The sequence below is a fragment of the Trematomus bernacchii genome, unplaced genomic scaffold (genome assembly GCF_902827165.1).
Source record: "Trematomus bernacchii unplaced genomic scaffold, fTreBer1.1, whole genome shotgun sequence".
NCBI lineage: Eukaryota > Metazoa > Chordata > Actinopteri > Perciformes > Nototheniidae > Trematomus > Trematomus bernacchii.
In genome coordinates this window covers 681,148-704,876 of record NW_022987668.1, presented here as the reverse complement: position 1 = coordinate 704,876, position 23,729 = coordinate 681,148, and the positions used below count along the sequence as shown (strand labels likewise).

The following is a 23,729-nucleotide window of genomic DNA, read 5'->3' as shown; positions in this document are numbered from 1 at the left end:
CATGCAGAGGATTCTTCCTGATGTTCTTCTTTTCTTCATTTTTAATGCAAGTAGACATGTCTTAATAGCCTCCAGTGTCTATTCGGTGCCTAAAATAACTCCTATAGTTTGATGTAATCCTTCAAAGGGAATGTAAAGCATTCATTTGGTCAGAGTCGGTTGATCACCTCCCAGTTGAGGGGATCAAATCACCCCAAAAACACTGTAAATCAGCCTTCATTGCCACATTTACAACCAATGGTCCTGTGCTCCTCTGAGCTGAGACAGCAGTTCACTCGAAGCCAGTTTTAATCTCAACTTTTCCAGAACAATAAATTATGAAAATTGTTGTAAATATAATCACATGCCGTGTTGCAGAATGATTGGGGGAAATGTGAACCAGCTGTAGACAGCGTTAACTCTAAATGTTACTGGAAATCTCCATTAATTAAAGTTTGAGCAACATCTGGATCTGGATCTCATCAACACAGAATCTTCTCTGCCTTGTTTGATCAATCCTGTCCTCTTCTGACTCGCATGATTACACTTTAATGGATCATCTTGTACATCGTGTCCATATCGGGTTACATATAGAGCGACAGGAACACACTGTGTAGTCCTGAAAGACTCAGGGTGTCGCTGCTCGTAATTACAGAGCCGCTGACTGTAATTAGTTATGGTGTCGTCACTAAGCGCAACAAACACTGTAATTGTCTGTAATAGACATCCTCTCATTTCACACTGAACTGGAGGAGGAGCGTTTTAATAGCAGCCTGTCAGAGAGGCCTTTATCTATTTTCCAGTGGATGCATTATGAGGTGTACCATGGCCTTTTTTTTAAATGTGTACAGAAGATGATAAACGGTTAACACACACAAAAGAAGATCGCTCTGGGATTTTCACAACAGTAACTGTACTCGTGTGCACAGATCTACTTGAGATTAGGCGTAGTTTTGTATACTAACAGGTTAAGGTGGATGACATGTAGCTTTCTAAATATGTTTTAATGCTGAACAAATTCTGTGAAAGTACACAATAAATATATTTGTTACCATATTCAAGTGTTGCATAGAACTCCACTGTTGTTGTTTTGTTTGTAAAATGTAGCTAAATGTATTCATATTTATCAGGAATCAATGTGTTGAGTGCGACAGATAAGCCAGTTTTGAGAGGCAGCTTCTTATGAGATTTGTTGATGAAATCATAAAATAAGTCCGATTTTGGCGACTCTGGCTGTGAGGGAGTGCGTTTGTCGTATCCTTGGGCAAGATACTGCACCCTGGTGTGTGTGTGTGTGTGTGTGTGTGTGTGTGTGTGTGTGTGTGTGTGTGTGTGTGTGTGTGTGTGTGTGTGTGTGTGTGTGTGTGTGTGTGTGTGAGTGTAAATGTTAGCTTCCCAGAGCAAGTGGCACTGCTCTGCATGAATGAGGTGTGAATGTATAAATGACTTGTTGTATGTAAAGCGGTTTGAGGGGTCGAAAAGACATGACAAAGCACTATATAAGTGGTCCATTTACAATTCACCATTTTAGTACATCAACATGTTTATCCTTTCAATCTAAGTACATCATAGTAAATTACGTTTTGCTGCAGTACTTGATCAATAAAAATAATGTCTACCATGCTAAACACACCAAAAGACAAAAAGACAAAATAATTAAAACATGTTCAGCAGTAAGGGGCCCAACATTGCCAGAAGGAATGTATGAAACTGAGATAAGTTAACCTTTTTACCTTCAGCTATTCAAACATTGAAACTTTATAAACTCAGGTTTTTTCTTCACAAACAAATACAGACCTCAATTTAAACACACTCATACACACTCACTGTTTCTGTGAACACACACCACAAGAAGTATTTGCATGCAGAGACTCATTACCCCCATAAAACACATGGAATAACCACCACACACACACACATATGCCACACACACACACACACACACACACACACACACACACACACACACAGTTGAAACAGACAACAGGAGAGCATCTACAGGAGGCAGCGAGGTCATCACTATCTCCATGGCAACAGCCAACACAGTGATGCAAGCCATCATGATGTCATTGAATAAATCTGTGGTGGCCTGCGGGTGTTGTTGTAACCGCAGGAATTGTGGGGGATTTTGTGCTCTTGGTATTGAGTCAGATCTGGCAGCGCTGAGAGAGGCAGAACGAGGAGACAAAGGGAGGATTTCTCAACCAGGTTTATTCTTTCAAAACACATGAAAAGAACTTCATCGGACCTCACGGTGCGTTTACATGTCATAACACACAGTGGAAATGTACGAGGCCTTTGAGGAGAGACAGCGGAGGTACAGTAGACGACATGGAGTTTAGAGCAGAGAGGAAATGATAACTTTACATATGTTTACATGATCTGCAATGTTCCAATTTGAAGCTTGTAAAGTCAAAAATCTGAGTAAGAAGTGTAGAGTTTTGATTACCTCAATCTGAGAGAGGGACCTTTTAAACAAGCCCTAGACTTCTGCTTTCAGACGTAGTTAATTATGAAGTTATTACCCTATACGATAATAATCCAATTCAGAGGCAATAATGTAATACATTATTTTATATATATTAAATATTTATATATGTATTTTTATATAGTCTTATATATAAAACTGGCCCTTTGAGTGCAACCATGATGTTAATGTGGCCCGAGATTAAATTGAGTTCGACACCCCTATGTTAGAGAGTGTACCTGGTTGTTGATATCATTCTAGCTTGAGTAGCATGTATGCAAGTTATTCTTCCCTTCTGTAAACTTAATGTAAAATAAAGTGTGGAGTTCCATACTCAACACGCCGCCTCCGACTCCCATTCATCGGCTCTACACCGCTTAATTATTGGACATTTCATATTTGCATTCATCTTAAAGTCCCAAATGTTTGAGGAAAGCATCTACAGTATACTGCAGAGATCGTTACATGAACTGCTATATCCAAATATTAATAATTCAGATTATTCTCAATGAAAACAATAAATACAGAAGTCCTTGCTAAAGAAAGGACAGATCAGGTTTTTCAATTGTAATCACTTCAAACCTACAGTATGGATGGTAATGTTTGTTAGTTGGTTTGTTCATTTTTCAGCAGGATTACGGAAAAGTTAATTGCCCAATTTTCCTTAAACTTGGTAAAAGGTAGAATCATGGGCCAAGGGAGAAGACCTTACATTTTGGAGCCGATCTTAATCACATTGTGGATACACACATTTTTTCTGGCATCAGATTTACATTTTAATAATGCTATAAAATCTGATTGGTGCACACTAAGCAACACGGATAACGGAATACATACAATATAGTTAAAATAGTAAAATAAGAATTTATGTGATGTACTTTTTTAATAGTGCCTTCAGTAGTATAATTGCAGTTCATGCAAGTCTTTATACTTTGTACCAAGATGCCTTTTTTGTTGGTGGGTTCTGTAGGTAGATTTTCCCACAAGTGCATTCGTTTTTATGTAAATAGTGAACATAAATGAATTCCTCAAAAATGGATGTAAAGCGCAAAATCAACACATTACAATCTTTAACCAATAGTGCAGAAATGATCCCAAAAATGTAAACCATGTACTCACAATATTACCAATAGTGTCACGTAAGCATAGCCAATTTTTTCACAGATTGTTAACTCACTGAATTTGTAAAAAGGAAAATAATTGTGTAATGTAGGACACACTGGTTATCCCAGCAGGATATGGGATTCATTTCTTTAAATATAAGAATATAAACAGAGCTTCAGTATATAATATGTCCTCACAGTTTGGCTCTCATATTTCCACCAAACAAGAACACAATGTCCCTTAAAGTTTGCAACGAGAGCAACAGCGTGGCGAACTCTCGGACAGATTCAACATCTAACTTTATAAACAGCATACTGTACACACAACGTCACTATCAGACCACAGCGTAATCCAACATCATTCAGATTCATTATTTATAAACTCAAATTACATTATCCAAAGCGATTTACATACTCAGTACTGTGGACAATCCCCACAGGAGCAATTTGGGGTGAAGTGTCTTGCCCAGGGACACAACGACATGCTGACTGCAGTGGGGTTTGAACCTGTGCTCCCCTGATCCGAACACCAACGCACTAGTCCACACGCCACACGCCTCCAAATTCTTCAGTACATTAATATAAGTGGACATTACCTGCACTGCAACACGTAGCAGAGACAGGAGCATTCACATCTAAACACAACACATGCTGGTGTTTAGTCCTTCATCCGAACCGGGAAACACATCTGATAATAAGGAACGTTTGTGATGAATCAGGCATGCATCCAGATGAATGTAAACATATATAATTGATCATGAGTTTGGCACGTGAGTCTGGAGTCTGCTAAAGTTTGAGGGGGAAAAAAGACTTGCTTTCTTGCTGAGAGATTATGGGAAGATTCACCATGTTTTGGGACCTTATGCTAAGCTAAGCGTACAAACATGACATATTGGTCTTTAAATAAAACACATATATGTACTTTCAACAATGTGGTACTGTTCCTTTGAAAGGCAGAACGCTTAAATTGAGAAATTAACTTACATGATTACATTTATCATCAACCAAGTACACTTATATTTTGGGTGTTTTTTTGCTAGTAATTAGCCTTTCCAATACGTTACCCATGAATTATATGTATATATATTTCATAAAAAAAAAACTCGATTATAACTGGAAAAAAACGACACAATCTCAACTGAACCCATACTTGCCAACCCTCCCGATTTTCGCGGGAGACTCCCGATTTCATTGCCCTCTCCCGGTTTCCTCCCGGGGTCATATTTCTCCCGCATTTCTCCCGATTTCTGACAAAATCAGATTTACTTAGGACTGTTTCCACTCGGACTTTAATACAGCTACACCATTGTTTGGTTTCCATGGTAGCGCGTCTCTTTAGACGCAACTGAATGTCTGAGAGGGTGAGGAAGATAGTCACAGCAAACAGAACCAGAATCGACAATTCAACCCTCTGCTCACTCCTTTCCTTTCCTTTCCACATATGCTCCATCAAGGATGGTGCTACAGGCCGCAAGGCAGTGCACTTACAACTACAATAAGCATGTTAATGTTAATCTAATACAGCTCCGGCGATCCACTAGCACCCCCCCCCCCCCCCGCGGTGGTTTTGGAAATGCTCCCGATTTCTGAGGTCTCAAGGTTGGCAAGTATGACTGAACCACAGGTTTAAAATATCCTTGTGATATTTAGATTTTATATGTATTCCTCATTTTTTGATTCCTTTAAGGAGGCAACATCCCAGCCTCTTCAAAATCCAAAACAGCCTGTGTGCTTTTACTCTTTTAATTGTTTGTTGGTGGTCAAAACTGTCAAAAAGCATGATCAGTTTGAGACTTGAGGGTGTAAAAAAACACAACATATTTTGCAGATAAGCAGGAGGCGTCAACCTGACCTTTGAGTCCACTCTGTCCAGCAAAGTGGAGATACAACAAATATACAACAGCAACATCAAACCACCCCTTCTTTCAGGCACAGAACACAAGTTATAGAGAAAACCACCAAACTAAACTTCAGCTGAGCACCTGGTGATGCATGAACAGGATTTGCAGGACACACGGAAATCTGACTTAAAATGAAACAAGACAAGATACGGCTGCTGTGGATGAGCGGGGAGACTTTGCTGCACAATATGAAGCGATCAGCACTTTGAAACATGACGCTACAACAATCCTCTCCTCAAATGTCCTTCTGGTAAAGCAAACAGAGAATATTTAACTTGTTGTGTTTGTGCTGCGACTCCTTCTCACATTTACATACACAATTCCTCTATAATGCAAATATAAGGCAGGCAACCAATACTGTACGGCAAACCATAATCTTAGAGTGTATTCACCAGCAAGTCTCTCTGTTAGCATCAAGAGCGAAGGCAAAATAAAATAAAAAAGCGACCCTGAGTCGGTTCATGGCCCATTGTTGGGGGGGGGGGAAGTTCCAACAAGCTGCACGTAGAAGGGAAACAAACTATAGGATTAATAATCTTATTTACATTAAATATTCATTTTATTGTGCCGGTAGATATTTAACTTGTGCACTTATACGTGCAGCTTGCCATCTCCCTCCCGCAGGCCAACGCAACTGTTGCAGGATCAGCAGCTCTGATGTGTGTGTTTTCTGTGTGTGAGACAGAACATATGGAGGAGGGGGACCGATGGAGTCCCTTTCACCTCAGTGACCCCTCTGCTGCCTCCACTTCCTCCCCACACAGGTGGGTTGTTCCCGGGCTCCTCCTGTTGTCTCTGTCCCCTCGGTGGACGATGTTTTCAGGGAGGAGGCCTTCACGACCTCAGCCTTAAGATGACGGTGGCGAGGATGAGGAAGAAGGTGTTCCAGCCCAGCGTGACCGCAAAGCCTCGCCACACCATCATCCGAGTGAGACCCCACCCTGAGGGACAGATTTATGTTAATACTATTTAGATACAGGAGGCAACAGGCGACTGTATGTTGGGGGTCAATGTTATTGTTGTCAAAGGTTATTCGCTTTCAGAGTGTCAAAATCCCAAAACTGTTTGTTAAATAAGTTAGTGTGGGGGAAACTTCTGTAGCAATGGAGAGTCAGGACTCAGAGAGACATGAGGAGAGCTGGAGCTTTGATGGCAAACACTGACGGTTCAAGACATGTCACGGGCCACGGTTTGACCACATGGTTGAGATGCCACAATCAATTCTGAAGAACCCTCCTGTAGTTCGAGGTTTTAACTAGTTCAGAGTGTAATAATCAACATTCTTTATCAGCGAGACTAAACAAATATGGACCCTGAATCTAACTGCTGTCGTCCATAGAAAAGAATGTACGCCAGGGAACCTACGTTCCTAAAAAGAAGGGCTTCTAGATGTCCCTGAACAATAAACTATCTCATGTCAGCTTGTGCTCGGTCATAAGCTGGCAACAACAATGCGCTAGTGTTAATTTCGTTGACTTTTTATGGATCTGCAGAAACCTTGAAAATGTAAATGCATAAGTATTAAAAAAAAATGTAATTTACTGATTTTTTTACTCTGATCTTTTTATGTTCTTTGAAACTGTGTATGAGGGATGAAACAAGAGGATAACACACATCTCACTCATGTTCTCAGGCTGTAGTGAATGCGTTCATTTAGAAAACATGAATTGAAATGGGATGAGACACTGAGGCTCAAGTGAATCCAATCAGTGAATGTGGCAGGATGGAGTCGCAAAGTAAGAAGGTTCAGCTAATCCCCCAAATTGAATTGTCGACTTCTGTCTGTGTCTCATCTTCCACCTCCACCTCTACGATAAGGCTCTCAAACAGGAAACAGCTCCTCTGACTTCCTGTTCTGTGTATCGTGTAACACGGAGGGAGCTCTGACTGTCGTCGGTGTTATTGTCCGCAGGCGGCGAGGTAAAGATAAAGACTGAGAAACCGCTTTACGTTACATTCCAGGAAGTTACACTGGATCCAGAGCTGATTAAACATTTAGATCCACTGGCCATGTTGTGTAGAACAATCTGAGCCGTGTGCACACAAATGACCCTTAAAGGTCACCTATTAAGCTAAATCCTCTTCTTCATGTCTCTTCTACATCAACATGTGTCCCCTCTGTGTAAAGAAACTCTGAAAGTTTCAGGAAAAAAGATTCTCTCACTTTCTGTCCTGATCCATTTATATAAAAACCTGTCTGAAAATGAGCTGATCAGATTTTGGCCACTTTATGATGTCTTAACGATTTTTTGTCTTGTGTAACCATTAGCCAATCAGCAACCAAGGTAACCCCCCCCCCCACCTTATCACCTGAATCTCCTCCTAGAGCACCATGGTGTTCTTTTTAACCAAATATCTCTCAGAGGGGCGTGGGGAGGGGCTCCTTATTTTCATCTGAAGTAACAGACAGAGAATCAGCACTTTGGAAACAGGGCTGAAACAGAGGGGATTATGGGATGCTGCAATGATCTGTTTGGTGTTTGGAGCCAAACACTTCAGAGACATGTTTTGTATCTGAGACCTATAATATATTGATGAAAAACAGTATAATAGGGGACCTTTAAAAACACGCTAACCACACACGTTAGGGGCCAGGTGAGTGTTGTGTAACGTGTGGTGTGTGTTACCTCGGTACATGATACAGCGAAGGGCTTCGGAGGCGTAGGTCTGAGGCAGAGCGAGGCTGAGGTAGCGGAGCGGATACGGGATACACTCCACCGGCCAGATGATACCTGAGCACAGGACAGGAGTTACACATGTACAAGAACTCTTATAATACAGTGTTTATATTCAAAATGAGCCTCATGAAGCACTCAAACTATATCTGGTTTCCCTTTTCTTGAATTCATTTGTTTAAAGCAATAACATCTTATACAATCCACATAGTTGTATATTATTTGAATGAGCAGTGCTTTTTTCCCCCTGTACAGTTACCTAGCGTACCTACTCCTGCATTTTTACCTGCAGAAATTAGCATTTGCTCTATTCTTTTGTAATGTTTTCTTTTAAGTATTAAGTATATTCATGCTGCATCGTTAGAAGAGCTTAGGACTTCAGATTTTTTTATTGTCAACAAATACGCTGTAGATATTGTGCATATGACAATAAAGCTTTTTAATCTTTGAATCTTTTAACTTGAATCTTAAATCTCTTTGATTTGTATTGAAGTTAGGAAGTAGCAACAAAAATAAAATTCCCTATAAAATAATCTCACCACAGGGTCCTTTCCCATTTCCATTTTCTTTTTCCTGACCACTTTAAGGACTTCTGGGGTTCAAAGACGCAGATCATGTGATAGGAAGGAAAGTCCCTTAACAGCTACAACAGGGTTCTTATGGTAAGATGTTCTTAATTGCTATTTCCAAGTTAAAGAACAATCTTCAAACTTAGGCTTTAGAGTCAATAATGGAAGATTTATTTATAACTTTCAGGAGCACAGCCTGCTTAAGCTGCTGGATTCACTGAAGGGTCGACAGTTTATTGATCTGACACACACATACACACACATGCTACTTGATACCTTCGCTATTACTACTTCTCAGTGGAAAATATCCTTCCTTTGCAATTAATCAAAAATATTGGCAACATATTAAACATCTACAGCATTAAAGCAATCCAAAAACGTCATATATATATATTAGTAAAACACTGACAGGGAACACATTACGGACACACACCACACACACACACACACACACACACACACACACACACACACACACACACACACACACACACCCACACCCACACACACCCACACACACACACACCCACACCACACACACACACACACACACACACACACACACACACACACACACACACACACACACACACACACACACACACACACACACACACACACACACTGCAGGCCTACCGCTGAGGATGAGGTTGGGTATAGAAGATGCCGAGGGCGGCCCTGGTTTGGCGTTCTGCTCGTCGTCGATGGCGGCGGAGATGACGAGGCCGAAGGAGATGCCGGTGACGCCCTGCAGAACGATCAGAACTATCACCAGAAACAGGGACCCTTCGTTAGGCATCTGCAGAGAGGGGGGGGGGGGGGGGGGGGGGGGGGGGGGGAGAGAGTGAGAGAAGATACACAAAGAGGCTGTTTTCATCCACAAAGCTGCAGAGGACCCAAAAGTGGGTAAAACATTTATTTTACACATTATTGTTACATGCATGTAGTGGATAAGGGTTGTGCTTTTTAGCATATTACAGGTCTTGGGAAGTAATAATTCATGTGTAAAACATATATATACCTATAAAAAGTTATTGTTTTGCCTTCCTGTTCATCAATTATGAGTATACGCACTTACACAGTTGCATAACGTACATAACCAACCTTACTAACTACTGATTTGCATATTTATATTTAAGAATAATATTGATACACCTATTTTTTTGCTTTGTTTCTTCCATCACATTTCATATCTTCATTCCATTTATCTATTTTCCTGTTTCTGTCTATTCCCATGTAGTTTAGGTCACTACCTTGGTTTGTGAGCTGCACTTTGCACAATACAAAATACATAAATAAACAAATACATATTTTGTTGCTCCTGAGGGAAGTTTGATGTCTGATCAATTGATCAAGTGATGTCCCAAAGGTTAGCATCAGTTGTCGCTGAAGACTACAAGTTTGAACATTTTCTGGGGTTTTGGAGTTTGGAAGAAGTGAGACCTCTGCAGCTGTGAGTACATCAAAACCAAATGTTGCATTGTGGGAAATGTAGGCGCCAGGATTTAACAAAGAAAATAAATCACAAAATCCATGTGAGTAAAAACAATATCTGTGGTTCTGCAGAATCAAATTAGATGTTACACTATCTGTCGTAAGTCAAGTCTCAATGATAAATCAGAGGATAACTCCTTTAAGGACCACGGAGAAGATAAGATCAAGAAGAAACGCAGAGCCAGATAAAGGGAACACAGAGACAGAAACACTCTGATGCTCTGCACTGATAGAGGGCTAAAAATACTGCAAGAAATAAAAAAGAGAAATGTCACGGCAGATTAAGTTTGGTTGTAAATCCCACAGACGGAGAGGAGGCGCCACAGGAGATGGGAAACTATTTTAAATCAAATAAACACACAGAGAAATGTCTCAAGATTAAAGGTGATAACTCTCCTAACTGGAGAAGAATCTGCAGGCGTTTGTAAGACTGTGTGTGTGTGCGTGTGCGTGTGCGTGCGTGTGTGCGTGCGTGCGTGTGTGTGTGTGTGTGTGTTGGTGCACTTGTCCCCGGTGTGTCAAGACACTATCCGTCTCCCCTGACAACGTGCAAAAATAGACCTGCACCGATAGTCCACATGACCGCTTGGTTGCCACAGCAATCAAGGGCATGTTGTCGTGGCGATCCCGCAGTGATCCCTGGATACGGCTAAAGCAGGAAGTGATTTATGTGGTGGTGGTCTCTTTGGACTTCAGCACCTTAATCAACACACGCATGGACACACACACACTGACAGATGGAGACGAGGGCACACACCCATAAAGAGACACACACACACACACACACACACACACACACACACACACACACACACACACACACACACACACACACACACACACACTATCCTCTCTTGTCTGAGAGCCTTCTTCCTGTATTGATTTCGCACACATGTGGATTAGAAATCGATGAACACACCCTCAGGTTTCCAACAGTAAACCTCACCCTGCTGACCTTCACAGAGAACGGTCTTAAATGTCCTCTCCTGTACATCGACACATGTCTTTTTCTTCCGGAAATATATTTTAATCTTTGGGATAAATTGATCAATATGCGTTTTAGAACTTAATGTTTTGCAGGTAAAGTCAGATATTTTACGATGTAGTAAAAATGCAAATGACTTTCTTCATATGTGACACATTAACCTTCAACATGTCAAACTCTCCATAAACCAATCAAATCAGTGACCTATGAGAGGCTTTATATGAACCTGCCAGTCTCAGAAAACGGCTTTAGAAGTTAAATAGTACAGGAAATATGACACAATTAAATTACACAATACATCCCGTGGTCTGTTTTGAAGAGCACACAACACAGGAAAATGATTAGTTTAAATGTGTATCTGTAAAAAATAAATGTTTAAGTATGGAAACAGTCAGCTTTGTTTATTTAATCAAACAATTCTTCCTTTTAAGACTTTATTTCTATTGATTTTAGGATGTTTTTGTTCTATATTTTCTACCCTGCAGATCTTATTTTTGATGCTGCACAGACTAATTTTCCAATCAAAAAAGGTCATCATATCTGAAGAGTGTGTGTGTGTGTATGTGTGTGTGTGTGTGTGTGTGTGCGTGTGTGTGTGTGTGTGTGTGTGTGTGTGTGTGTGTGTGTGTGTGTGTGTGTGTGTGTGGATGTGTGTAGCCTAGCATTACTATCCTTGTGGGGACCTAAATCTGTTTACACAGTCACGTGTGGGGACTCGCCTCCCTTATGGGGACATATTGGAGGTCCCCATGAGGGGAATCATTCATTTTAGGGTGAAGACTTGGTTAGGGTAAGGGTAAGGTTTAGGGTAAGGGTTAGGCATGTGTTGGTTAAGGTTAGGATAAGTCTCCAGGAAATGCATGTAAGTCAATGTAATGTCCCCTGAAGTGATGTATACATGGTGTGTGTGTGTGTGTGTGTGTGTGTGTGTGTGTGTGTGTGTGTGTGTGTGTGTGTGTGTGTGTGTGTGTGTGTGTGTGTTTGTGTGCGCATGTGTGTGTGTGTGTGTGCGTGTGTATGTGTTTTACTGCGTGTTTCAGGGGGACGGACCTTGAAGACGAGCAGGATGAAGAGCAGCAGCAGGAGGATCTGAACGCTGATGACGAACAGCTGAGAGAAGAGGTGAGCCAGCATCGTCTCCAGAGAGCTCACACCTGGTGCACAAATCAAAAAATTAAGCATTAACAATAACTGATAAGGTCTCTCCACATTTTAATAACAACAACTATTCATTTCACAGCTTCTTGTTCTGTTATAAATTATCTTAAAGCTCTGAAACGACTCCCTTAGTGTTTGCTGGTAAACATCATCGTGCTGCTCTGGTGAAGGGACTCCCTCTACTGGTCAACTCTCAGATTACACTTACATGATGCATGAAATGGATTCAAGTCAATATGTAATGTCTATTAAAAACAGTGGATGGATTTGAATCAAATTATGATCCAAAAAAAGATCCATACGTTCCCAAACAACCGCAATAGTGTTTACAAATCAGCGTTTTTAGAATATTTAAATAGGACTTGAAAAATGTTTTGGTTGAAGAGATTTTATCTATTTTTTTATTTTTCCTGAAAATGTTGCACCAATTTTCACAATTATTCATTCTTACAGAGTAGGAAAATAGTTTTTTAATACTCATATTGGATTCGTTGGGTGTAGTTTGTGAAAGCACATCATCTCATTTACGGCCATCAAACACTGGAATATTCTTCCAGTTGAACTTAAAACCTGTCCTGACTTTAACTCATTCTCTTATGGTGCAAATAAATTGATATTAAGCAACCAGTCATGCCAACATTAATTACACTGTAATCTTGAGTTTTTTTATTTTAAAGGTCACCTATCATGCTATTTTTAGGCAATATCATAGGTCATGAAAACATGTCTATTAAGTGTTTTGCTCAAAATACCGAACAGATCACCCATTCTAGCCATGCCTCATATCCCTCTATTTCACTTCCTGTTTCAAAAGTGCTGATTTGGGGTATAAAGCTTTAACAAATAAAATAAATTGATAAAAAATAAAAAGGAGGGGTCTGAGCTCATGCGGGACCCGGCAGCTACTGTCTAAACTAAATTCTGCCGTGATGAAACGCCATATCATGGATTATCAAGGATTATTTCTGAAACAGTATGGAGCTCAAAGGCTTTCTCTCTTGCCGGTTATACCACAAGGTGAGTTGCTTTTTATTTCCTGCTTCTTCACACACATGCTCTCCAGTACAGGTTAGCTCTGAGTGTTAGCGATGCTAATGTAAACACCGACCATATTACGTCCAAAACAGTCGGGCATTGTTTCTGATAGCAACGTTTCTGATAGGGCCGTGGGTCCACATTTCCGATATTACGTCATATCGGACGCAAATCTGGATCAGCTCCGTTGTAGCCCCGTTTTTAGAGATTTGGGTACGGAGGAAAAGAGATAGGGTTTTATTTTCTGACGCTGCGTGAGTTCCCTGACACACCGGGGACACATATTCATGTATAAAAGACATCAAAAAGTGCATTTTGCATGATAGGTCCCCTTTAACTGTATTGTAATATTATATTTTAACTGTACTATGTATTATTTTATTTACCTGTACTTAAATCATGTTTTATAATTGTCTGTGTGATAGAGATTATGCAATGTTTTTAGCGTTTGTTGATTGTTATGTACCTGTCTAAGGACTGCAGATGGAAATGAGCTATTAGCTCAAATCTGGCATAATTCATCTCTTCTCTTTTCTGAGATTGCATGGTCCTTGTTGAAATACATAATAATAAAACCTGCAGTGTGACTCCATGCAGCTTTGATCCCTCACCTGCGACCCAGCAGCGGTCCATGAGCCCCTCCTTCCTCTCGATGACGAAGGAGAGCGCCGTCAGACCCACAGCCAGGAAGAAGGTGATACTGCAGGGTGAGAGAGGAGGAGGAAGAGGAAGAAGAGAGGAAGGCACTGGATGTTAATTGACTTGGTGTCATAAGGATTCAAAATAATAAGAAAGCTGTTCTACTACTTCTCTTAGTTAGTTTCATTCCACAGGCCATAAGACTGTTAAACACCTGAACTAAGAACATCCATAACGTTCACCTGTTTGCAACTTACAAATTATGTATCACTTGTATATAGACTCTTATGGCACTACTTCTATTCTATTTGATTTTATTTACTTGCACTATTATCTGTTTTATTGTGTTGCACTGTTGGAGGAGCCTGTGACCTAAGATTTTCATCGACATAACTACACTGTAGCTATGTACGAATGACATATAAAAGCCTTGAATCTTGAATCTTCTCTAAGTACGGTGACCTGTCTGTTTGGCATCAAACTGACCTGAGAACAGCTCCGGGCGTCACAAAAGTGGAGAAGTCTGTGTGTTGGCTGCCATAAATCGGCTCTTCCATCTACAAGACGACAGAAACAAAGGATTAAATCGAATTTAATATGTCTTTTATTGTTGTTTTGCATTCATGTATATATACAAAATGTGTTTTATGTGCTTCAATATTTGTATTATAATTCCATATTTACCTTTATTGGTAGCGCGACCATGTACGACATACTGCCCAATTTATAATCCACAAAAGACTGCGAATAGAGGACACAATAACAGTCTTTATTGGGGTGAAAGATATTTGGTTTAATGATAACAAATATATATAGTAATAATAATAATCATATTTATTTCTACCTGAAAGGCTTCGTAAACTTTTTTCTGCAGCATCAGTGCAATTTGTTGATCTATACAAAACATAAAGAGCAAACAAATCAAGGGATATTTTATTACACATACATACATAATAATCTTAATAGTTGTATGATATTTAAAGCAGATGTAAATAACTACATGCAATGCAAAATATGCCAATAGTACAATATAATTAATGGCAAGACATTTAAAAAATAGGCCAGATTATGTCTTCATTCAAAAACTACTTTAAAGGTAGGGTAGGTAAGAATGGAGAAACCAGCTCGAGTGCGCTAGAATTTGAAAGTACGCAGCCGAAAAAAATCTGCCCCTTCCTTCAGACTTCCTTACAGAGCCCCTCCTCCAACACACACGAACGCGCACATGACCAATGAGGGCACGAGATAAGTTTGTGCACGAGATGGAAGGCTGACAGGCAGGTAGGCCATCCAGTTATTTTAGCCGGGCCGGCTCAGATGATTGGTCGTGCTTTTTACAGCGTCACGGCTTCCACAGATGACATTTATTTATGTATTTAATGTCAAAGCATTTAATATATTCATTGCTATCGGGATGTTAAGAGCATTCCATGGAATATAACAAAAAGTGTTTCTGAAGTGAATTACCTACCCCACCTTTAAGTTGCACCAATGAGCTTTTGCCATGCATTTAATAGCATTATTTCAGTGTAAATGTATGTAAATGTACTCATTTTAGCAAAAGCACTACAAACTATGAGATGTCTTACTTGTCAGGTCCAGCCAGACGTGTATTGATCCTCCATCGAGCACTTCTCTAGAAACCTGCCGCGACATCATCCTGTAAAAAAAAGAACAGGGTCATAATCTGAAAATATATTTAATGTTCAGCGACTATCAACACAACTGGAATATTTCAATACAAGAAAACAAGAAGAGGGGTGAGATGCTGAAGATGCAGAATATTGTCTGGAGGTTATCTGCACATCACAAGCTGTTTACAGGAACATTACACGACAGACGGACAGAGATGGTGATGAAAGACCATAAAACAATGCATTTTGGTATTAACTAGTGTCCTACATAAAAGTTTAACTGAATATTGAATGAAATGTGAATATTGTTGTCTGAAAACATACATTTTTTCTGAAGGCAAAACAAAGAACAGTTGCTAAATGAACCATAAAGTTACATCTACAATTGACATGTGTTGTGTTTTTTCCTAGCTGTCTAAATGTTACAACTCCACTTGGAATAACACCCATACTTTATATGTATCATTATTTAAAGAGATGTATTTATAACGTGTTATTTTCTCCTTTTATAATGAATGTATAGATAGTTACATTTCCCTCACAAGGTAGGTAAGGTGCCATGCCTCGTCCACACAGTAACTAATAAACAATGAACTGATGCAAACTGTTCACATAATAAAATCACATAAGGATAACACTGTGAACATATTAGATCTTTTTCTCATGACCCGCATGACACCTTTTGTTTTTCTCAGGCAGTGGAGTCACATGACTTTTTGTTGCTCAGCTGTGACAGGTGTGTTAGGGACAGGAAGGACCAGACTGTCTACCCAGGACACACACACACATACACACACACACACACACACACACACACACACACACACACACACACACACACACACACACACACACACACACACACACACACACACACACACACACCTGAAACAACAACGTATGCCCTTGCACTCTGTTGAGTCACCCTCACATGACTATAGTGTGTGAGAGAGTTGTTTGGGTTAGATTTATGCTTCAAAGTCAAAGACAGAGAGCGACATGGCATCAGAGGGACAACTCCCTGACGAAGGATTGATGCAGAGCTTGTTTTTAGGTCTAACATGACTTTGCCATAACAATGAATGCATTTATATTTATGTAAGAACATAGTGCATGGAGTTTTCTTTATAAATACCATGTTGAACTTTAACCAAAAACGCTCCACATGTGAAGGAGGTGAAAACAAACACTTCAAGCTTCCAGTGGATCATAACGAACTAAAAACACTTCACGTGAAATGGCTTAAAGTTGCAGCTAGGGGCGCTACAGCAGGGAGCAACAACATTCAATTTGACTTGTGACTGTTTTTCAATAACAGACCAGTAAGGATTGTCTGGCTTTAATCTCCAAAAAGACATACAAAATAGTTTTGAATTGATTGATCTATGTGCAACAAAGAGAAGCACAATGCAGGAGTTTGCATTTGTGTTTTGTTATACTTACGCTTTTTGAATTTGGTTATACATTGGTCTCCTCTTGCTGATGTTAGCAGACACCTACAGTGTGTCTTCATATCCCGTACATTGTTTGTTGGGTTAATATTGTTTCACTACTGTATATATTCTAATATACATAGTTTTACCTATTTGTTGTTGATATATATTGAAATACATCTGCCCATTTTTACTTTGACTGTCTATATAAATATATTTATTTTATATTAATTCTATTCTAAACAAGAGCAACCGTTTCTATCTCTAATTCCCCCCGGGATAAATAAAGTATTTCTGACTCTGATTTGTATTCTGATACGAAAGAAGCAGACCATTTTAACTATGGGAGAGAAGTATTTGATGGATAACCAACAAGATATTACCTTTTTTTGGCATTTATCAAATAATTATTAAGTGATTTCTGTGGTATTGAGAATACCTGTTTCTCTCACCTTTTCGTCAGGTAGCTGGTGAAGTTCTCCCCGAAGCCGATGACGCCCCAGTACTCTCCGTTATAAATCCCTTCAAAAGCTTCTGTATGGTTCAAGTTCACCTGTGGATACATGAAAAGCAAATGATATATCATACTCAATAATTTAACATTTGTATATCAAGTGAATGCGACTTTATTCCAGCGACAGTGGGCTGCATATTTCTAAAGATTCTAATGTTGTTTATTGAGCAGTTTCACATACTCTCTCTTCACATGTTTTATACAGTATATTGAAAGGTTGAGGTTCAACGTGAAGCAGAGAAACAACCTTTCCTCTTCACTGATTTCCTCGAATATGAAAGTCTTAGTGTTTGATTCAACAGAAGTGAAACCAACCGGCCGACACCTGGCACTTCCTTTTCTAGCCTGAAATACTTCAGATACCATCAGTCAGTGTGAGCCCAGAAACAAACACACTTCTTTGCAGTCTGGTTGTGTATACAGTTACAATCTGTCATGCCAGATTGAACAATCATAATAAATCAACAAGAGGAAATAAACCTGAATCAGTTTACAGAATATCTGCTACATGGAAGAAATACTACCACTCTCTTTTTAACCTGTTAAGCCCCACGCCTGTTTTTCAGGCCTCAGGCTCGAAAATGACATTCCCAGAACAAATTACCATATCTTCACTTCTAAAGGGGGTAAATGAATAATCTTTTTTCTCAAAGCAATGATAAACCTGTGAGTTGGATGTAGAAAAGTCAGAATCAATATATAATTGTTTTATTGTAAAGTAAATTCAGATTGAACATAGTAAAAAAATGTAAATGATAGTGTCCGTCATTACTTATAGTGAAAACCACCCTTGAATGATGGGATAGTAGACTAAAAGCTTTAGGAATCCAAACTATAACATATAATAAGTACCCTGTATCAAGATTGATGCGAAACAAGTGACATTTGACCTTTTTAGAGAGGTTTAGCAACAAAAAAAACACATTTGGGGTCATTTGAGTGGATTTGGGTGGATTTGCCGGTTCTCTGGAACCCATTGGTTGATTTTGGTGATTGACACCTCTTTTTAACCGTTAGAGCCAATAGGATCGAAGGGGATGTTCCACATACACACACACACGTTACCATTGACAAGTGAGAGCTATGCGCACGCAGTCGAAAGCAATGTTATGCTCTGAAAACTGAAAACTGAAACCTTAAACCTGAAACCTGAAACCTAAACTCAAACTAGTAAATATGAAGATGGATTATCAGGAATCATTTCAAAGTGACACAGACACATTGGAGTAACCTATGGATTAACCTTCAGCAGCGTTTTTATCGTTTTGATGCCATTGCACACACATTTTGATCAGAACAACAGCTAAGGTAAGAAGCTTCCTCTGTGAAGCTACGTGTTGTTATGTCTGTTTTCGCTTCCCCTGTCGCGAGTTCGGATCGCTCAGTGATGATACTAATATTTCTGGAATCTGTGGAATCTCAGTTTGCTAATCGATATCTTGTTTTTGCAGATACGATAAGTAATAGGGGTATTTAAGCTGTGAGTTCTGTGCTAAGTGCGATAGCATTTTTTCGCTCAGGGCTCATTTAGACGCTTCTTGTGAGACTTGTGTTTTGTTTCGGTAAAAATGGTTCGTATCGTCAGTTAGCTGAGTTTCTTCCCGTTAAGTGAGTATGGAACATTAATAGTTTCATAAATGTCAGCAGAAAGTATTACAAATAATGATTACAAAAATGCAAAAAAAAAATAAAAAAATATATAAAATATATTTTAAGATCATGTTTAATCATCTGATTCGTCTGTACATTGCTGTTTTAGTCTGTGTTCTTCTAATTAGTGTGTCTACAGTCACAGTGTGTGCCTATTGAGCTGTTTAGAGCCATGTGGGACAAAACCTGATTATGCCCCTTCTAGTGATGTGTCGGTCGCGAACGAGCCGGCTCAAAGAGCCGGCTCTTTTAAGTGAACGACGGGAGCCGGCTCGCGCCCGCGAACGAGCTGTTTTTTTTTTTTTTTTTTTTTAATTTAAAAAAAAAAAAATTTGATTTTTTTGATTGATTGATTTGTGATTTTTTTCATCACAAGACAGAATGATATGATGATCTCCGCGCTACAGCTGCTCCGTGCATGCATGCAGTGACATGTAATATCCAAGGATTAGAGACTGTTGGATGCTGCTGTTTTGAGCATTGCATACATTTATTTTTATTATGTTTTTTTATGATTAGAGACGGTTGGATGCTGCTGTACTGAGCATAGCAATATATTTATTTTCACTATGTTATTTATTTATGATTATCCTTGGGCTCAGCAAAGATTTGATGTCAGCTGTTGCTGTCTTTTTTTCTATAGTTAATACTGAAATAGAGCCCTGCTGTTTTGTCAAGGCCCTTTCTTTAAATATAATTTTAAAATGTCGATACAGTAGCCCTTTTTTTTAAATGTCTATGCTTAAGTTTTTGTGTTGCTATCTGCTTTGTGTAGCGTGGTTCTACAAGCAAGTCAGTGCATTCATTGGATGGTATCAGAGAGATACAAGGGTCTGTAAATGCAATGAAAACAATTGGCCACAGCAAATAATTGATATTAAACATGTAATTTTTACTTTTGAATACTTCAGTACAAAGGATGTATTGAATAATTTAAGTGATATGTGTACACATATAAATCATTAGTCAAAACAGGGCTACATTTGATTGAATTATAAAAGGTATAATATGTGGTAAACTGAAGAGCAGTTTGGGAGCCGAAAGAGCCGGCTCTTCTTGGTGAGCCGAGCCAAATGATCCGGCTCACCAAGAAGAGCCGGAATTCCCATCACTAGCCCCCTTCCTCTCGCTGTGAAGTGAACGTTGACTGTAAAAACTACACTGCGCATGCTCAGAGTATTTTGTAATGTAATGTGTGTGGCAAAAAAATAATGACCAGAGGGGCACGGAGCTACCATCCCCACCATACGTCATCTCAAATCATTCAGAGCTGATTGGCTGTAAGTACGTGTGCCGCGAAAAGTGTGCTGTGTGAAGAGGAGACGAGAGAGCTGCAGTGGCGCGTCCTAAAACCAGGAAGTAAGCACAAAAAAGCAATGAGATTTCTCCAGAGGATTTTAGAAAATAGCTCGAAATAAGATCTGTGGGAAACGTACCTGTTAGATAAATGCACGTTTTGATTAGCCGGATAACATCCACATGTCTACCCTACTTTTATAATTTTTTTATCATAAATCTATGGATTAGATTTATGATAGACTTTTGAAACTACAAGAAGATAAGGAGGACTTTTACAAAAAAGTAATAGAAATGTTTGTCCAGAAGGATAGGCAAATGGACTTCATCTTCAAGTCAAGGTAAGACCGCCATTTTATTGAAAATGGGATCTTACTAAGAGAGAACAATTCAATATTTAAATGATAAAATTACATTTTTTGGGTATCCTTTTGTTGAACTGTCTGTTTAAAATTAATCGAAGCATCAGACAAAAAAAGCTTTTGAAAATAATATTATATTTTGGTTTAGGTCAAAATATAATATTTGTAAACCTGAAGAGTCAGTGCCAGTGCCTCACCAGCCATGAACCTCACTGCACGTCACTGCAGAAGCTTATATATAGACATCTAAGTTTTTTGTGCCCCACCACTTTTGTACATATAAAAACGCCACTGCCTGAGACACAGTTTCGTGAAGAAAAAAGACTTTAGTAGCAAGTCAAACAGGAGGAATTGACCATTTTAAGGTGGGATTCAACCCCAATCTACCACAAGGACATGGTGTTGTGACCTTATGACCTGGAGGGGTCTAATAAAAACCAAAGAATACGACATCTTGTGGGCCCACAATATACAGTGCAGAACAGTACGGAAAATGGCAAAAGCTAAAGAACAAAAAAAAGTCTATTGCTTCAGTTATTAGCCTGTAATTTGGAGATCTTCACAATCAAATGAACGTGCATCTGCAGTTGATTTAAACTTCTTATGTATTCATTTCAGGTGTCAACACACTCATATTTATAATATAAGTCAGAATTACATTTATGGAGCAAATCTGGAGTAAATGTACTACTTTAGTGCTTTACTGAAATACTACTTTGATTCTTCCTGTTGATTAACTTTCCTTATTCTGTCAACTCTTATAAAGAAGATGGGATTTGCTCAATGCCAATGTGTGATCAATGCCTGGCATTTAGTATGGTGTTTCTCTCTGTTGAAGAGAGAAAAACTCCCCACTTCCTCTTCGGTTGTGACACATAAACATGAGGGGGTAATGTTCCATGATGGGTATAAATAAAGTTAAGTATTGAATACCTGGACCACGCTGGAGTTGTCCAGAAAGGAGAGCAGTGATTGGCTGTAAGAGGAGGGGGAGGTCTCGTTGTTCACCACGGCAACCTGGATCCCTTTTGGGTCAGCTCCGATGCAAACACAGATCAGAGACACCTGGATGACGGGCAGCAGGAACTGGAAACACAACGAGCTGCCAACACAAAGGGAAATTATGTTAATGATGTGGGCACATTAACACTTGCTATACTATTGTGCGATTGTCAAGTCTTCTCCGATTTTCCCCTCTTGAAAAGGGACTTGAAACATCTACTGGACCTTTGACTGGATTCCACTCCAATGACACAGCAACTGTTAGTTGCTCAGTCTTTTATTTCAGTAGTTTACTTGAAAACAAATGTCCACTTAGTTGCTGAATGGGTTAACTGTTACATACCCCGGCATTCTCTTCATCCGCACCATTGTTTTGATCATCAGGGCGGCGATGTTTCTCCACTTGGGCATAACGTGTCTGGCTTGCACCTTCCAGTCCGCTGAACACACAAACACATTTTAAAACACAGCAATGATAAGCACATTGTAAAAGGTGGTACCGTTTGTAAAATGCACACAAATAAACATTAAATATCCATGTTAAGAATATTATTTATTGTACAATCAAGAAAAGAAGCTGAATGGAACTGAGGTATATCTTATTCTTGTTCAGCTGTTTTTGTTTGTATTTAAACATCCATATGTTAAATTATTACATGTTGATATTGTCGCCTGTTTCCTGACCCTGCCTGTACCCGGACTATTCTGCCTCGCCTGCTCCCTGACCCTGCGTCTCCCGTCTTGCCTACTCCTGGAACCCTCGCCTGTCCCCGACCAGCCCTTTGCCTACTGTCTGCCGGTTTGTCTTACACCACAACTTTTCAGTGGAAACTAGTTATAATAAAGCTGGTTACCGACTTTCCCTGGTCTCCCTTGTGTTGCATTTTGGTTTCCAGCTTGTTCGTGACAGATATTCATGTTTATGATGGAGGCGTGTGGCGTAGTGGGTTGTGCGTTGGTGTTGGGATCAGGGGAGCACAGGTTCAAACCCCACTGCAGTCAGCATGTCGTTGTGTCCCTGGGCAAGACACTTCACCCCAAAATTGCTCCTGTGGGGATTGTCCACAGTATTGAGTATGTAAGTCGCTTTGGATATAAGCGTCTAACAAGTGACATGTAATGTAATGATGTACTTCTATTGTTCAAATGCTTTTACTGTTTTGTGTAAAGCATTTTGAGTTACCTTGTTGAAATGTGCTTTATAAATAAACCTGCCTTTCCTCTTAACGGTCATATTTACATATTTTTCACACCATTCATATTTGTATCATCCCGAAACAACATGCAGATTGTAAGACTCGTAAAAAATGATGGTCATATTTTGAAACTTTTTTTCCCACACTTCAAACTGGTACCTGAATATTTCGGAAGTTCCTCTGGGGTTCCCGGTCCGACGGCGAGAATCGGCAGACTCTCTTCTGGTCTGCTCTCGAATGATTGGCTGTTCTCCAGTGCCCCCCCCTCTGGACTGTCCCCCCGCTTAGAGCCCATCTGATCCGACGTCTCACACAGACGCAGGAAGGCGTGCTCCAGCGTCTGAGGAAAGATGTGAAAATGAATCAGAATCAGGTTTATTACCAGGTAGGTTGACATTAAAAAATGTGAAAAATATAGTAAAATAAAATATAGCAGTATTTACATAATGGTGAGGAGGGCTCAAACTACCAATATACAGTATGTAAACATGACAGCAACATATCAATCAGATCAACATTATCTCATAGCTGCATTGATCATGAATATTGAAGGTTTTTTTATGCATGGCCCTCGTTTAATAAACACTAAAAGTAGGTATAATGAGGATGTATGTTATTCTGCTTTACATATTTATGT

At 39.5% G+C, this 23,729-nt stretch overlaps 1 protein-coding gene across 3 annotated transcripts in view; it reads right to left on the bottom strand.

Moving 5' to 3' along the window:
• Positions 1-5,093: 5,093 nt before the first annotated feature.
• Positions 5,094-23,729, bottom strand: part of abch1 (ATP-binding cassette, sub-family H, member 1) — a 33,596-nt gene continuing 14,960 nt past the window's right edge. For all 3 annotated transcript variants that reach the window (XM_034135938.1, XM_034135937.1, XM_034135939.1), the window contains exons 8-20: positions 23,252-23,432; positions 22,240-22,336; positions 21,828-21,996; positions 17,525-17,625; positions 15,595-15,665; positions 14,850-14,899; positions 14,690-14,746; positions 14,492-14,562; positions 13,978-14,066; positions 12,224-12,327; positions 9,331-9,493; positions 8,078-8,182; positions 5,094-6,391 (exon numbers count right to left, since the gene is read on the bottom strand). In XM_034135938.1, the coding sequence (XP_033991829.1) occupies positions 6,285-6,391; positions 8,078-8,182; positions 9,331-9,493; positions 12,224-12,327; positions 13,978-14,066; positions 14,492-14,562; positions 14,690-14,746; positions 14,850-14,899; positions 15,595-15,665; positions 17,525-17,625; positions 21,828-21,996; positions 22,240-22,336; positions 23,252-23,432 (1,365 nt within the window). In that variant the 3' untranslated portion in view covers positions 5,094-6,284. The remainder of the gene's footprint in view (positions 6,392-8,077; positions 8,183-9,330; positions 9,494-12,223; positions 12,328-13,977; positions 14,067-14,491; positions 14,563-14,689; positions 14,747-14,849; positions 14,900-15,594; positions 15,666-17,524; positions 17,626-21,827; positions 21,997-22,239; positions 22,337-23,251; positions 23,433-23,729) is intronic.